The 15,240-nt window shown below is 40.2% G+C and overlaps 1 protein-coding gene and 1 long non-coding RNA gene across 5 annotated transcripts in view; one reads left to right on the top strand and one right to left on the bottom strand.

The window, feature by feature from the left end:
* The window catches only part of Rbcn-3B (WD repeat-containing protein Rbcn-3B), a 170,873-nt gene that overhangs the window by 152,514 nt on the left and 3,119 nt on the right, over positions 1-15,240 (bottom strand). For 2 of the 4 annotated variants that reach the window (XM_069507851.1, XM_069507849.1), the window contains exons 5-12: positions 14,757-14,822; positions 13,615-13,777; positions 12,266-12,398; positions 9,623-9,649; positions 6,589-6,679; positions 4,910-5,057; positions 4,029-4,130; positions 741-881 (exon numbers count right to left, since the gene is read on the bottom strand). In XM_069507851.1, coding sequence (XP_069363952.1) covers positions 741-881; positions 4,029-4,130; positions 4,910-5,057; positions 6,589-6,679; positions 9,623-9,649; positions 12,266-12,398; positions 13,615-13,777; positions 14,757-14,822 — 871 coding nt within the window. The remainder of the gene's footprint in view (positions 1-740; positions 882-4,028; positions 4,131-4,909; positions 5,058-6,588; positions 6,680-9,622; positions 9,650-12,265; positions 12,399-13,614; positions 13,778-14,756; positions 14,823-15,240) is intronic. The other 2 variants (XM_069507852.1, XM_069507850.1) reach the window with 1 other exon arrangement.
* The window catches only part of LOC138404311 (uncharacterized), a 132,195-nt gene that overhangs the window by 23,283 nt on the left and 93,672 nt on the right, over positions 1-15,240 (top strand). The gene's annotated exons all lie outside the window — the stretch shown is intronic.

Genomic DNA, 15,240 nt, shown 5'->3' on the forward strand with positions numbered 1-15,240 from the left:
ACTTTTTGCAGGGCAGTGTCGGACTATCTAATTTGTCGGATTATAGAGTGCTGCCTAAGACCCCCTATCTTCTTCTTCTTCTTTCTTCTTTGGGGCTATACAGGTCCTTACTATCCCTGAATCACTGCGACCGTCTCCGATCTATTGTGTTTGCCTCCACTTCAAACTGGACGTGGACTGAAAACCGAAAGGTCGATGGTTCAAACCCCGCCCGTTGCACTATTGTCATACCTACTCCTAGCACAAGCCTGACGCTTAATTGGAGAGGAAAGGGGAATATTAGTCATTTAACATGGCTAATAATCTTAAAAAAAAAAAAAAAAACTTCAAATTCAAACTAAGCAATCAGAATCAAAACCCTACGCGTCGAGCACAAGTGTTGGTGCGTACAAGTTATAACTTGTTCAATCATGCATTAGCAAAGATTGTCATGTCGGATTAAAGAGGGTGCCGGATTAGACAGGGGCCGGATCACCGGGGGTCCACTGTAAAGTATTAAAAAAATAAAAATAAAAAATAAAAACCTTTTATTTGGGACCATAGCGCACAGTACAAAACAGAACAACACCAGACAAACGTACATAAACAAAACAAAAAAACACAACAAAAAACAAAGCATGAAGACAAAAAGATCACAAATACTTAACTAATACGTTAAGTATTTGTGATCTTAAGTATTAAGATTGTGTGTATTAAAAAAATTGGAGTTAAATACCCAATTCTCTAGCAGGCCAACTCACCATCCAACTGTTGATGGTTTCCATGCAGCAGCTGTAACTGGACTGTATGCGTCGCGTTCACGATCACGATGGAGCCGTCCTCTCGACCCACCACTAGCCGATTTGCCGCCAAGAGATATATCGATGCGGTCAATTTGATTTCTGTAACATGTCATGATTTTCAAATAATAATTTATCGTGTGAGAAGAGGAAGATGGCGCTGTTCAACCGATGACGTAGTCCCGAACAAATGTACCGCCGATAGTAATCGCACTAACGGAGTTTTCTGCAATCTGGACTATATATAGAAGTTTCAAGACATAACCGTCGGCCCAGCTGGCGCTACCGAGCACAACCAACCGCTCGGTGGGAGATCTCCCCTTTGGTACGGTCGAGCCTGCACACCGCTCCCGTACATTGGTGACACCGACGTGATCAAGAATGGTCGCACATCTCAACAACCGACGAAATCAAGAGTGGTCGCACACTACAACAGCCGAAGTCATCGGAGACCAACCGCACACCACCACACTGCGCACATAACGTGATCAAGGGTGATCGCATACACCGCAACACCTTTGGATCACACACCGCAAGCCCGACGTCTCCTCCAACTCCAAGTCTACAGCAACAGCAATCTCATCGAGGCCTGTAAGACGGATGTAGCACAGCCTCGGGGCACAATGGCCCTGCACTCCATCACCAGCTACAAGCGTCCTGGTCCACCGCTTCTCTGGATGGTTAGCAGCCATTGCCCTTCACACGCCTTCACGCTACAACGCCACCTCTCTTCACTGCTTCACACTACGCGTTCGTCTCGGAGGGGAGTGATGTGGCGGTTACCACAAATAGAAACTAGATGGCGCTGTTCAACCGATGACGTAGTCCCGAACAAATGTACCGCCGATAGTAATCGCACTAACGGAGTTTTCTGCAATCTGGACTATATATAGAAGTTTCAAGACATAACCGTCGGCCCAGCTGGCGCTACCGAGCACAACCAACCGCTCGGTGGGAGATCTCCCCTTTGGTACGGTCGAGCCTGCACACCGCTCCCGTACAATCGTTTTAGTCAAATCACATACTTTTTACAACTGCATTAAGATTTAGGAATAATCTCATTGGATTAAATTTCAAAGAGGCTGTTATTGGTGGGTTGTTTTCGATTCAGACCAATGGCATACACTTTGCATTTTTCGGTGGAATGAATGAAAAAAAGAAACGTGACATTGGGTCGGCATAAATGGCGTTTTATAAAATTAGTTCGTTTGAAGCTTTAGAGCTGAGAGGTAATCTCAAAAAGTGTGAATAATTGTTGTAAGTGGTGATAAAGATGTAAAAGAAGTATTTCATGTGTTTCAAAGAGCATAAATGTGTTAAAGAAGTATTACATGGTGTTTCAATGAGTTATCTCGTAAGTATTTAAGAGTGTATTGAATTAAACATCTGATATCGACGTTGGAGAAGGCATATTCATTATAAACAAAGGATCTCAAAATCGCTTTTATTTTCTTTGACACACAGACAGTTCATTTGCTAGACAGCAAATGAACTGCTATGATGCTGCTAATGAGATGCTCTTCTTCTTTTCCAATCCATCCAATCCAATCCATCAGCCTGTTTGCGTCCACTGCTGGACATAGGCCTTTCCAAGAGCGCGCCACCAAACACGGTCCTCCGCCTTCCTAACCCATTCACTCCCCATCACCTTTTTTTTTTTTTTTTTTTATTCAGATACAAGTTAGCCCTTGACTGCAATCTCACCTGATGGTAAGTGATGATGCAGTCTAAGATGATAGCGGGCTAACCTGGAAGGCGTATGGCAGTTTTTATTAAACACATACCCCTTTGGTTTCTACACGGCATCGTACCGGAACGCTAAATCGCTTGGCGGCACGGCTTTGCCGGTAGGGTGGTAACTAGCCACGGCCGAAGCCTCCCACCAGACCAGACCAGAAATTTAGAAATTATAAAATTCCAAACCCCTGCCAGGAATCGAACCCGGGACCTCCCACTAATAAGACCACAGCGCTCACCACTGCGCCAGGGAGGTCGTCTAAAATGACCTTCTTCAGGTCATCGGTCCAGCGGGCTGGGGGTCGTCTCACACTGCGCTTACCGGTACGCAGTCTCCACTCCAGAACACGTCTGCCCCATCGGCCGTCGGTTCTGCGACAGACTGGTCTGGTGGGAGGCTTCGGCCGTGGCTAGTTACCACCCTACCGGCAAAGCCGTGCCGCCAAGCGATTTAGCGTTCCGGTACGATGCCGTGTAGAAACCAAAGGGGTATGGGTTTAATAAAAACTGCCATACCCCTTCCAAGTTAGCCCGCTATCATCTTAGACTGCATCATCACTTACCACCAGGTGAGATTGCAGTCAAGGGCTAACTTGTATCTAAAAAAAAAAAAAAAAAAAAAAAAAAAAAAAGACATGACCTGCCCATTGCCACTTCAGCCCGCTAATCCTTTCAGCTATGTCGGTCGCTTTTTTCTTATTTTGCTTTGTGGCTATTGCTGTCTCTCTCTAGCCGGCCGTTTGACAGCAATGATTGCGAGATTGACGCCTGTCGCAAGCCTGTCGCGAGATACGTAATCACCCCGCCGTACTATACAACCCAGGCTGAGCGGTCATCGTGATATAGAACATCTACGACGACCTCACAACCCATACAAGACTGCCACAAGACTCTGGAAACACTCGCCATGTCAAACGACATCACCCTAAGGTGGGTCAAAGGACATGATGGAGACCAGGGAAACGAGGCGGCCGACGCACTAGCACGAAAGGCTACGACATTGAAGGTGATCGGGCCAGAACCTATTGTTCCCATACCCTTCAGTGAGTATAAAACCTGGTTGCATGAACTAACACTAAAAGAGCATTCCCAACTATGGGCAAACACAACAGACTGCAGGCAAGCCAAAGAGGCTTTCCCCAACATAGACAAACGGCAAACTAACAAACTACTCCGCCTGGACAGAGGTAAACTTAGAAAGGTGGTGGGACTCATAACAGGGCATAGCCCACTAAACAAACACCTTTTCGTTATAGGTGTCACCGACATGCACGGGCGTAGCAGAACAACGCGAACGCCATTTGGGTTCCCCGACCTCATTCCATGAAGCCCGCGGCAACCTGGGCGGTCTACTCGGCTTCTGGAGTGAGCTTGGATGGCTGGAGTGAAGACTACAGCGGGGAGGGGCAATGCACGCACAACAGACGGAAACGTTTAAGTGCGGAAACCAGCCCAGAGCGAAGAGAAGAAGAGAAGAGATAGAACATCTATAAGCGGAGAGACACCACTTACCTGGTTCTTCGGGATGGCTGAACTGGTCGAGTATTCCAACGGGACTGGGGCTCATTTCCGCCCATGCCATCTCCAGACTCGTCAACACGATTGGAGCGTGTGCTGTCAACATGGGAAACCGGGGAGTCATAAAATCAAATCAAATCCCGTGGGAAATTTGTGATTTTCCGAGATAAGAGTATATACATATACATGTTTTTGATTCATCATGCAACATGTCGAAAAAAATACCCGCGTACGGAACCCTCGATGCGCGAGTCTGACTCGCATTCGGCCGTTTTTTAGGGTTCCGTACCACAAAAGGAAAAACGGAACCCTTATTGGATCACTTTGTTGTCCGTCTGTCTGTCTGCTTGTCGGTTTGTCAAGAAACCTACAGGGTATACTTCCCGTTGATCTAGAATCATGAAATTTGACAGGTAGGTAGGTCTTATAGCAGACATTCGGGGGAAAATCTGAAAACCGTGAATTTGTGGTTACATCACACAAAAAAATTAAATTATGGTTATGAACTAATAATTAGTATTTTTCAATTTTCGAAGTAAGATAACTATATCAAATGGGGTATCATATGAAAGGGCTTTGTGCATTTTAAAACAGATTTTTATTTATTTTTATGCGTCATAGTTTTTGAATTATCGTGCAAAATGTCGAAAAAATAACCCTCGTTGCGCGAGCCTGACTCGGCCGATTTTTTTGATATGTGTTTAAAAATTATTTAGTAAATAATAAATAAATAAATAAAAATCTTTTTTATTCGAATAAACTTTTACAAGTACTTTCGAATAGTCGGATGCATCTACCACTGGTTCGGAATGCCTTTCCTACCGAGAAGAACCAGCAAGAAACTCGGCGGTTGCTCTTAGTAAAGAGTAACTTACAAATAGTCTGGCCGGTTTGAGGCAGAACAGCGTCGTCGACATTCCAGAGTGAAACTACTCCATGTGAGTCTCCCCTTAACAGCAATCTTCTCTGCTTCCCTCCAACCGAAGTTAGTACGAAGCGCATAGCTGGCGGGCATGATAGCAACTGAAACAAGTCGTTATTAAAAAAAACTTGAAAAAGGACCCCGGATGGGTTCGAAACTAGTCGGGCTAACGTCGACTACACACGTGAGTAAGCCGGGACAGATAGTATTTATAAGTCGTTATTAAGTTCAAAGTTTTCATAAAACGTAAACTAATTGAAAAATCCTATTACAATATAAAGGATTATTTGAATGATAAGCAAGCTTGGGAATGAGTTGCTTAACGGCTGTGTGATAGTTCTAATAAGTTTTAATAATTTTGTAAAGTGGTGATAATAAAAAGAATACCCGACTGAGTTTGTTGTGGGCTCTTCTCAGACCTGGGCGCGTTTCGAACCCTCGTACCTTTAGTTTTAAGTTTGCGTAATAATTATCGCCACTATATCCAACATCTGACCATCAAAAAGAGTAATTTATTACCTATTTTGAATAAATCATTTGACTTTGACTTAAAATAGGTAAAAAACACCCCCCCCCCCCCCCCCCCCTAAAAAAAGTCACCTTTGAAAATGGTACCTTTATTAAAAAAACCGGGCAAGTGCGAGTCAGGCTCATCGAGAGTTCCGTACTACAGTCAATTTGTAATGGTAATTTTTTCACAGTTTTATTAAGAGTGAGCTCGTCGGTGGATCCCAGTTTTCTTCTCAATCAGTCCAGCGATTTAAGAGTAAAGTACGAACAAATAAACAGACATTTTTATTATAATAATAATAATAATAATAACCGTCTGAGGCGACTGGGGTTCCGTGGCAGTTCGCTCGCAGCCAGGATGCAAAAAGCGGTCTTGCTGGACTCGGCTAGGATAGTCCGCCGATTTCTTCACCTGTCGCCCTGACCCCCGGCCGTTTGGTCTCCCCTGCCGGGGTGTAATCCTCCGCCCGGTACAAATATGTATGTATGTAATGTTTATGTAGGTTTATTTATTTTTATGTATGTAAGTATATTATTTTGATGGCCTTGGTGCGCTCTGGACGCGTCTGATCGCTAACAGGGATACCTGGAAGAAAAAGGGGGAGGCCTTTGCCCGCGTTTGGGATGACCTCTGAAAAAAAAAAAAAAAAAAAAAAAAAGTATATACAAAAAAAAAAAAAAAAAATTTTGAGGTAGGCTTATTTATTTATTTATTTATTTATTATAAGTATATTATATTTCTTTTGGCTGTTATATATATTTATCTTGTATACGGGCGTGAGAGTAGATATATCGAGATAATAATAGTAATGTTTATGTAGGTTTATTTATTTTTATGTATGTAAGTATATTATAAACTCTTTTGGCTTTTATATGTATCTATTTTGTACACGGGTGTGAGAGCAGATAATATATAATAATAATAATAATAATGTTCTTTATTTCAGGCAAAATGTACCCATATTATTACAAAAGTCAATAAAATTATAAATAAAATAAAAATAATTAAAATCTACAGTAAAAGTAATAACAAAAATAAGTACAATAATGTATTATTGTATAGTATTTCTATCATTATTTTCGATTCGCACTGCGATGCTGCGTTATAGTAAAGACACAAACCTTATTATCCAGATGAGCTAGTATGCCGAACAGTGTAGGGCTGTCATGATCCACGGAAGGGCCGTGGAAGCCCTTGTGATCTGGCACAGAGCTGGAATAAAAATGTGTACTTACTGTCAACCCTAAGGCCGGCCATACACTGACTGCTCGAGCGGTCAGCCAGTGATCAATATACACGGACCGCTCGAGCAGTCAGAGTCAACAGCTTGAAGCTGCTATCGAGCAGTTAGCTTAACTGCTCGATGGCAGCTTCAAGCTGCAAGCAATTTCAATGCGGGCGGGAAACGTGCGCGACATGGAATGAGGAGCGCGGGCGGAGGTAACTGCGCGAGAGCGGTCGACAGCTCGAGCAGTCAGTGTATGCCTGGCGACTGCTTGACCGCCCAACCGCCCGAAGCAGTTGCAACTGCTTGAGCGGTTCGTGTATGTAGGTACGTAGAAGTCTGTAGTTCAACACGCAGTCGCAGCTTGAAACAGTCCATCCTGACTGCTTCAAGCTGTCCGTGTATGGCCGGTCTAACATTTTAACTGTATGACCCACACATATAAAAAACTCGTCTTAAATGGCAGCTCTAATTATGCCTTCTCACTCGCACACTACAACTTTGTACAGTAGCCTGCAGGAAAAATTGTACGTCGATCTTTAGAAAGAGACTTCGGCTGCGTAGAGCGTTGTCTCTGTCACTCATACCCATGTGACGTTTTGTCGGTCTCAACGACAGAGACAATGCTCTACAAAACCGCTATCTCTTTCTAAAGGTCGATGTACAATATTTCCTGTATTCCCAATATGTACTGTGCGAGCGAATGAGAGGGCATGATAAGCTCTGTTAAGAAAAGATTTACATGATTGACGCGGGTTAAACAACAGAAAAAAATTAAATACATATTTACAACAAAAAATTGTTTAATAGTGATGGACACACATTTTACACATTTTTTAAAGGACTAAGGGCCTTTTTCTCATCAGCCAGATAAACTTTATCTAACGAACAAATAATAAGTTCTAATAAGTTTAAGTGATCTTGTAAAGTGGTGATAATAAAAAGAACACCCGGCTGAGTTTGTTGTGGGCCCTTCTCAGATCTGGGCGCGTTTGGAACCCTCGTAACTTTAGTTTTGAGAGCGTATTAATTATCACCAATATATCTTAATAAATATATAAAAGGTAAAGGTGACTGACTGACTGACTGACTGATCTATCACCGCACAGCTCAAACTACTGGACGGATCGGGCTGAAATTTGGCATGCAGATAGCTATTATGACGTAAGCATCCGCTGAGAAAGCATTTTTGAAAATTCAACCCCTATGGGGGTGAAATAGGGGTTTGAAATTTGTCTAGTCCACGCGAACGAAGTCGTGAGCATAAGCTAGTCATCTCGCAAATTAAAATTTTGACCATCAGTTATCGTAAAATTTTACCTATTCTGAATAAATAATTTGAGTTTGAGTTTTCTCTGGAGGTTGCGAAACAGGCCCTTGAAGTCGGAGCGAGTTTCAATTCGTCGTATTTTTCAAATGTGTACATATAGTGTATATTATCATCAAACAAAATCAAAAGATGGGTTTTCATTATATGATGTGCTATACGCAACTAAACTATACAACAACACAATCTAGAAATCCAAAATATATAAAATAGGCTTTAACATATTATTATACCGAAAGGATGTCTTACCATACTCTATTCGCGGAAACAAATTAGTATAGCGCTCTCTCTATTACGCAATCCTATACAAATGATAGAGGCAAAGATCTCAGTGGGCGTTAACCATTTTGAGTTTGAGTTGTGCGAGTTAGACTCGCGCACTGAGGGTTCCGTACTACAATCGTATTTTATCGACATTTTGCACAAAAATCAAAAACTATTATGTCTAAAAATAAATAAAAATCTGTTTTACATCTAACCGCCTTTCATAAGATACTTAACAGTATAATAATCTTACTCTGAAAGTTGAAAATAGCAATATTTGTTCATGAACACATTTTAATTTTTTCTTTTTTTTTCAGTTTTTAGATTTTCCCCCTAGTATCTGCTATAAGACCCACCTACCTGCCAAATTTCATGATTCTAGGTCAACGGGAAGTACCCTGTAGGTTTCTTGACAGACCGACAGACAGACAGAAAACAAAGTGATCCTATAAGGGTTCCTTTTTCTTTTTGAGGTACGGAACCCTAAAAACATTCGAAATTCAATTAGAAAACATAGTTTCGTTTGTAATTAGTTGGTGCCTCAAAATGGTTAACGCCCACAAAGATTTTTGCCTCTATCATTTGTACGGGATTTCGTAACAGAGAGAGCACTATACTAACTTCTTTCCGTGGATAGAGTTTAGTTAACGCGAGTAGAATTTTCGAGAATGGATGGAATCTCCACAAATTCTGAAACTTTTTTAATTTTAGACGAAAGCCTAAATAACAATATTTACGGATGTAACTTGAAAAATTACGGACTTTCATACAAACTTTTAACTTCTATTATCTAAAAACCCATTTTATATTTATTGGAAGGAATTAGCCAAATACAAAAAAAATACCAACACTTCACCTAGAAACAATAAATGTGTAGAAACATATATCCAGACTGGCTGAGTATTACCTTAAAACGTATTTACAGTCATATAATATAATAAAGACAGAAAACAAGACATAAGACGCGGCTTATTCGGACTTATAAAAACCAAATTAAATATAATTTATTTTGGTTTCTGGTGTGTAGCCTGTAGACCATAAAACGAGGTTCATTTTAGTCTGACCTTGTATTTTTTTGATGCTCGAAACCTTCCAACGTTGTCGAGATGTGTCGTACTAAGATTATAGTCCGCGACAGGTATGGCGATATGAGGCGGGGGGGCGCCCCGTACACCCGCACGTCACCCGCGCTCGCCCGCACTGGGTTAGCGCGGGGGCTGTGCGGGTGTGCGAGGCGTTCCCTATGTCGCGTACTATATATACTGAAATCGAACCTACTTACTAAATGAAGCAACAAACAGAATAACAATAACGAAATTAACAACAAACAGGTGCTGACCTACTTATAGCTCGTCCACGCAGTTTGCTATAACAGAAACGTTTTCATTTAGCCATAGAACTTTCTACAGACACAGCTACACCTAGATCTAGCAAAAATCATTTTGCGATCATTTTTAGAAAGTCAATATCTTGAAATTATTAGGGCCGTCGCATACCCGCGGAGTGGAATGGAGCTAAGTTTTTTTTGGTATAAATTTAGAAACGTTAAGTTAACACCCGGTAGAAATTTGTGTAATCAAAACAAAACACGGAGTAGACTCAAAGGATGCGCGAGTTATGTGTTCTATTGGAATTAAGCCGCTAAGATATGAAACACCCTTCCAGCATCAGTTTTCTCCTCCAATTATAATATGGGTACCTTCAAGACAAGAATGAATAGGCATCTTCTAGGCAAGCGCGCTCCATCTTAGGCTGCATCATCACCTGCCACCAGGTCTGATTGCAGCTAAGCGCTAGTCTACAAATTAAAAAAAATATCATGAGAACCCATGCCCTGTCAAAGGAATTACATATATCTACGTCTTTCGTGAGAAATTCACCAATGCAGCACGATTCCAATCTTACATACGCCGGCGTACAGCCACCAACGGAAGCAGCACAGCACGTTCCGCATAGTCGACGCATTTTAAACTGAGTCGTCGAGTTATCTGTCTGTTTCGCTCGCACTTACCTACGACCTGTAAGTGCGAGCGAAACTCGACGACTCAGTTTAAAATGCGTCGACTATAGATAGATAGTCACAAGATTAGAGTAATTATTATTAGTACAGTGGCCAACATTTTGTCACATTGGTTAAGCTAGTTTGAGGAAGTTGAGGATAAAATTATTTAGCAAAAAACCTACTCTTTCCGTTCACCTTGGAAGGTGCCGCTTACACAACTCGCAGCGGGTATGCCAAAACAAGCTCAGTTTGAGATGTTATAAAAAAAATCGCTCCAATCCAGTCCGCCGGTGTGCGTTGCGCTCAAGGCTCAAGACAAATCACGACAGAGTTCAAGCTAAGCGACACGTTATTCTAAAATGTTTGAAACTTTGCTTTGCAGAAGACAATAATGTGTGAAACAAAAAGGGATTGTTTTACATTTGTTGACTTGATTGTCGAGTCACACGCGAAAGGATATAGATACCCTCCGGCGGGGTGATTACGTAAAACGTTGCAGTAGCGACAGCAACGCAACAGCAGTAGCAATGCGACAGTTAATTTGCTGTCTGTTTCTTTTTCTTATTTTGCTTTGTGGCTATTGCTGTCTCTCTCTAGCCGCTGTTACGTGTGACGTTTGACAGCAATGATCGCGAGATTTCGCCTGTCGCAAGCCTGTCTAGAGGTACGTAATCACCCCGCGGGTTTCCATATCATTACGCGCATTGTTACGAAATTCCTACAGACAGACAGACAACAAAGTGATCCTATAAAGTTTCTTTTTTCCTTTTGAGGTACAGAACCCTAATGAATGATGACATTGACACGTCGCGTCGCTTCCGCTCTCAAGCAATATGTCTTGAGCCTTAAATTACAACACAACATGTAAAACATCTTTTCAAAGTCAGCAAAACTGAACTAAACGTAGGCATTTAGTGCTCAGATGATTGACTAATGTTAGAAAAAAAATTGATGAAATCTGTTACAATTTCGAAAAAAATTGGATCTAGCAATAGCGTTTGCCAGAGTAAACTCATGTTAAGAAATCTTCAAAAATTTCTATGTAGGATTAATTCAAATACATTCCGTTGTACACAATCTCTAAACTAAACTAAAATGATACGTCTAAATCTATTGCTATCCCTTTCATAACGTTGCTTGTAGAAAAGGATAGCACTTGATTTAGACCTGTTAATTTAGTTTAGGTTTAGAAATTGTGTACAAGAGAATCGGCCCCATTATTGTGGCTAATTCTGTTGAATACTAAACTTAACTTAAATGACTGGTCTAAATATATGTATTGCCATTCCTTTCATAATGTTCCCTGCCGAAAGGGATATCACTATACCCTATCCGCTGAAGCAAGTTAGTATAGACAATAGTGCTTACTCTGTTTCCTTATCCCATACAAATGACAGTGACAAAAAGCTCAGCGTGCGCAAACCATTTTGAGTCACTAACCAATCACAATCATGATCAAAATTTAATTCAAAAATGTTGTCAAAAAACATTCAAAATTCAATTAGAAAACATAGTTTCATTTGTGATTGGTTGGTGCCTCAAAATGGTAAGCCCCGCTGAGATTTTTGTCTCTATCATTTGTATCGGATTATGTAATATAGAGAGCGCTATACTCCTTTCTGCGGATAGGGTATAGAATTAGACCTCTCAATTTAGTTAATGGATTAGCCACATTGGCGACGATTCTCTTGTTTATCTCTAAACTAAGTTTTAGAGTATCTGCATCTCTTTCTTTTTAACATTGCTAAAATAGGACGGAACATTAATTTTAAATTTAAAGATACTAAATTTTAGTGTACGCTACAAATTTAAACGAGGTCACGAGGCTTAACAGTTCTAAATTAAATTTAAGACTGTCAAACTGCATCCGTCCTTTTCATATTACATTGGTAGGAAAGGGATGCCAATGCTCTAAAATTTAGTTGTGGTTAGAATCAGTACCATTGTTTTATGAATTGTATATGTATTAAATACACTTACTTGGCGGGTAGTTTATAAAGGTACCCCTTTCCTTCAGTGGACCACACAAGGATCTTGTCCGGAGCTAGAAAGTCGCCGGACATCCAGCGCTCGCCGGACGGAGCCTGGATCGAGCATAGGACGGAGAAATCACCTGAAAATTAGTTATTATCAACTCCTAAAATAACAATTCACATACAGGGTGTAACCAGAACGCTAGCAAAGAGTGAGTAGTGAGCCAGCGATAGGTTGATCATGGTGATGACGATGATGACATCCAAAACAATGATTTAGGATCGTCGTTCGTATCTCTACATAGTATAAAATAAAGTCGCATCCCGCGTCTTTGTGTATGTATGTATGAACGCGTAGATCTTTTAAACTACGCAACCGAATTTAATGCGGTTTTCACCAATAGATAGAGTGATTTAAGAGGAAGGTTTATAGCTATAGTTAAGTTCTCAAAAAATTAGCGATCCCTAGAGAAATTGAAATAATGTGAATTAGGTCGGAAAAAAATCCTCTCATTTGAGTTTCCGAGGCAATGACACCTCAATGACACCACATTAGTATCTACATTGCACCCATGCGAAGCCGGGGCGGGTCGCTAGTTAAATATAATTTTGAACCGCCGCGGTACATAATATTAATAAATACAGGGTGTAACCAGAAAGCTAGCAAAAACTTAGCGTTATTTTATTTTTATTTTATTTAATAGGAAGCCAACGGTATACAAAGAAAACTAATTATGACGACTTATATAAACTTAGGACTATCAATGTATACTCACTTACAGGCTAACTCAACATGCTTAACTAGAACTTCTAAATAGTAAAACTTAAACTAAGACATTCTTTGCGTACCTAAAATCTATAACAATTAAATTAATTACTAAATAAGTTAAAACTACGATGATTCTTACAACTAACAATAAAAACTACAATTAAGACTAACAATAGTACCTACCCTACAATTTCAAAATGAATCTTTAAATATTCTATAGCAGACTTACTACTTAGTTACAAGTTATTGTTATACTACCTAAACACAATCCAATATAAATAACCAATTGGCTCATTTTGTAGTTTTAATGATTTAGTACCTATTTTTCAAACCAGCAATGTATATCGTGCAAAAATCGGGTCAATGCCCCACCTAGGACGCGGCACTGACTTCGAGTGACCTACTTACAAACTACTTTCGTTGACCTCTAGCGTCAGATTGGGCACATGACTCTTTCCGTAATATGTACTCTAGCTTTTTAATAAGAGGTTGAAATAAAAAAAGGAAAAAGAGAGAGAGAAAAAGGAGGGAGAGAGATGGAGAGAGGGGGAGATAGGGAGAGAATATGTAGTTATTATATATCTTACCCGCGTCATATATCTGGCAGTATTTAGCACACACGATGAGCACCGTGCGTTGGTTGTAAGCGCAACAGTTGAGCGACAGTGCGTTGAGACACCGTATCTGTTTGGACTCGTTTTCGTATATCGGCTCTGATTGCTTATTTTCGTGGCCGAGTAGGGACCATACCTAAATATAACAAAAAATCTAAATTGATAAAAGGAAAAGCAGACTGGCTGACTGATCTATCAACGCACAACTCAAACTACAGGACAGATCAGGCTGAAATTTGGCATGCAGATAGCTATTATGATGTAGACATCCGCTAAGAAAGGATTTTCGAAAATTCAACTCTTAAGGAGGTAAAATAGGGGTTTGAAAATTGTGTAGTTCACGCGGACGAAGTCGTCAGCATAAGCTGGGGAAGTTATGCCAAATTATGAATTTGATGGTCATGTTGAGAGCAGAAATGAACATCGTCCTTTAGAGTATCTGCATCTCTTTTTTTTCAATATTGCTAAAAAACCGGCCAAGTGCGTGGCGGGCCACGCGTAGTGTAGGGTTCCGTAGTCACAATCCTCGAAAAACAGAATATGTTAACTCCTTAACCTGTGAGACCTACTTAGCCATGATAGTTTTCCTTTAAAATTGATTATATATACTACTGCTGTGAATTTTTTCACGTTCCTATATTATACTACCATTCCGCTGATAGAGGGGGGGACACTTGACTCTAATAAAAATTAACACTTTAAAACATCATATTTTACAAACAGATCTAGTAATCAAAAAATGATATTCCCAGACCTACAGTATTTTTAAAAGACCTATTCAACGATACCCCACACTATGGTGAGACGAGAAAAAAAGTTCATCCCCAATGTAGGGGAGCTACCCTAAAAAAAAATATTTATCAAAATTTTATTTCACCACTTTGTTGGCGTGATTAATATATACACCCATGCTAAATTACAGATTTGTAGCACTAATAGTCTCTGAGATTAACCGAGGACGGACGGACGGACAGACAGACGGACATGGCGAAACTATAAGGGTTCCTTGTTTAATACAGATCCCTAAAAAGGGACGGAAATTAAAGTTCAAATTAAAGACTAGTGTTACTCTACAAATTCAAAGACTATGCTCAAGACTGGCACCTAAAACATACCTTCACTGTGCCAGTTATAGAAATCGCAAGAACAACGTCGTCTTTTCTTGAAGATGGCCGCAGCACCTGAAATTAATAGCATTATTTTCAATCTCAATTTTTTTCCCAAATTACTACAAATACTGTACTGTGTACTGTAATACTGCAAACCTGTGTGATGTACTTATATTTGTTTTAATAGTGATTATGATGTTTTAATTTTTAACAGAAACTTCCAACCACACATACAAAACTACACACAAATTTTCTCTTTCTGTTATTTTGGCTGTTTTGTTTAGCTTTAAATAATATTTGATCGCCACTGAGACCCTTATTTAAGCCCAAACAGAATGACAGCATTGTGGTTGCATTTTGTATCCACAACATATAACTGAGTTCACGCCCTTCCATTGGCACAACACATTATAGACACTGATTAAGTTAAGTTAGATTTTAAGTACTTTCTGTTAATGTATGTATTATTCTATTCGATATTTAATTTTCT

Source organism: Maniola hyperantus, chromosome 27 (genome assembly GCF_902806685.2).
Source record: "Maniola hyperantus chromosome 27, iAphHyp1.2, whole genome shotgun sequence".
In the NCBI taxonomy this organism is placed as follows: Eukaryota; Metazoa; Arthropoda; class Insecta; order Lepidoptera; family Nymphalidae; genus Maniola; species Maniola hyperantus.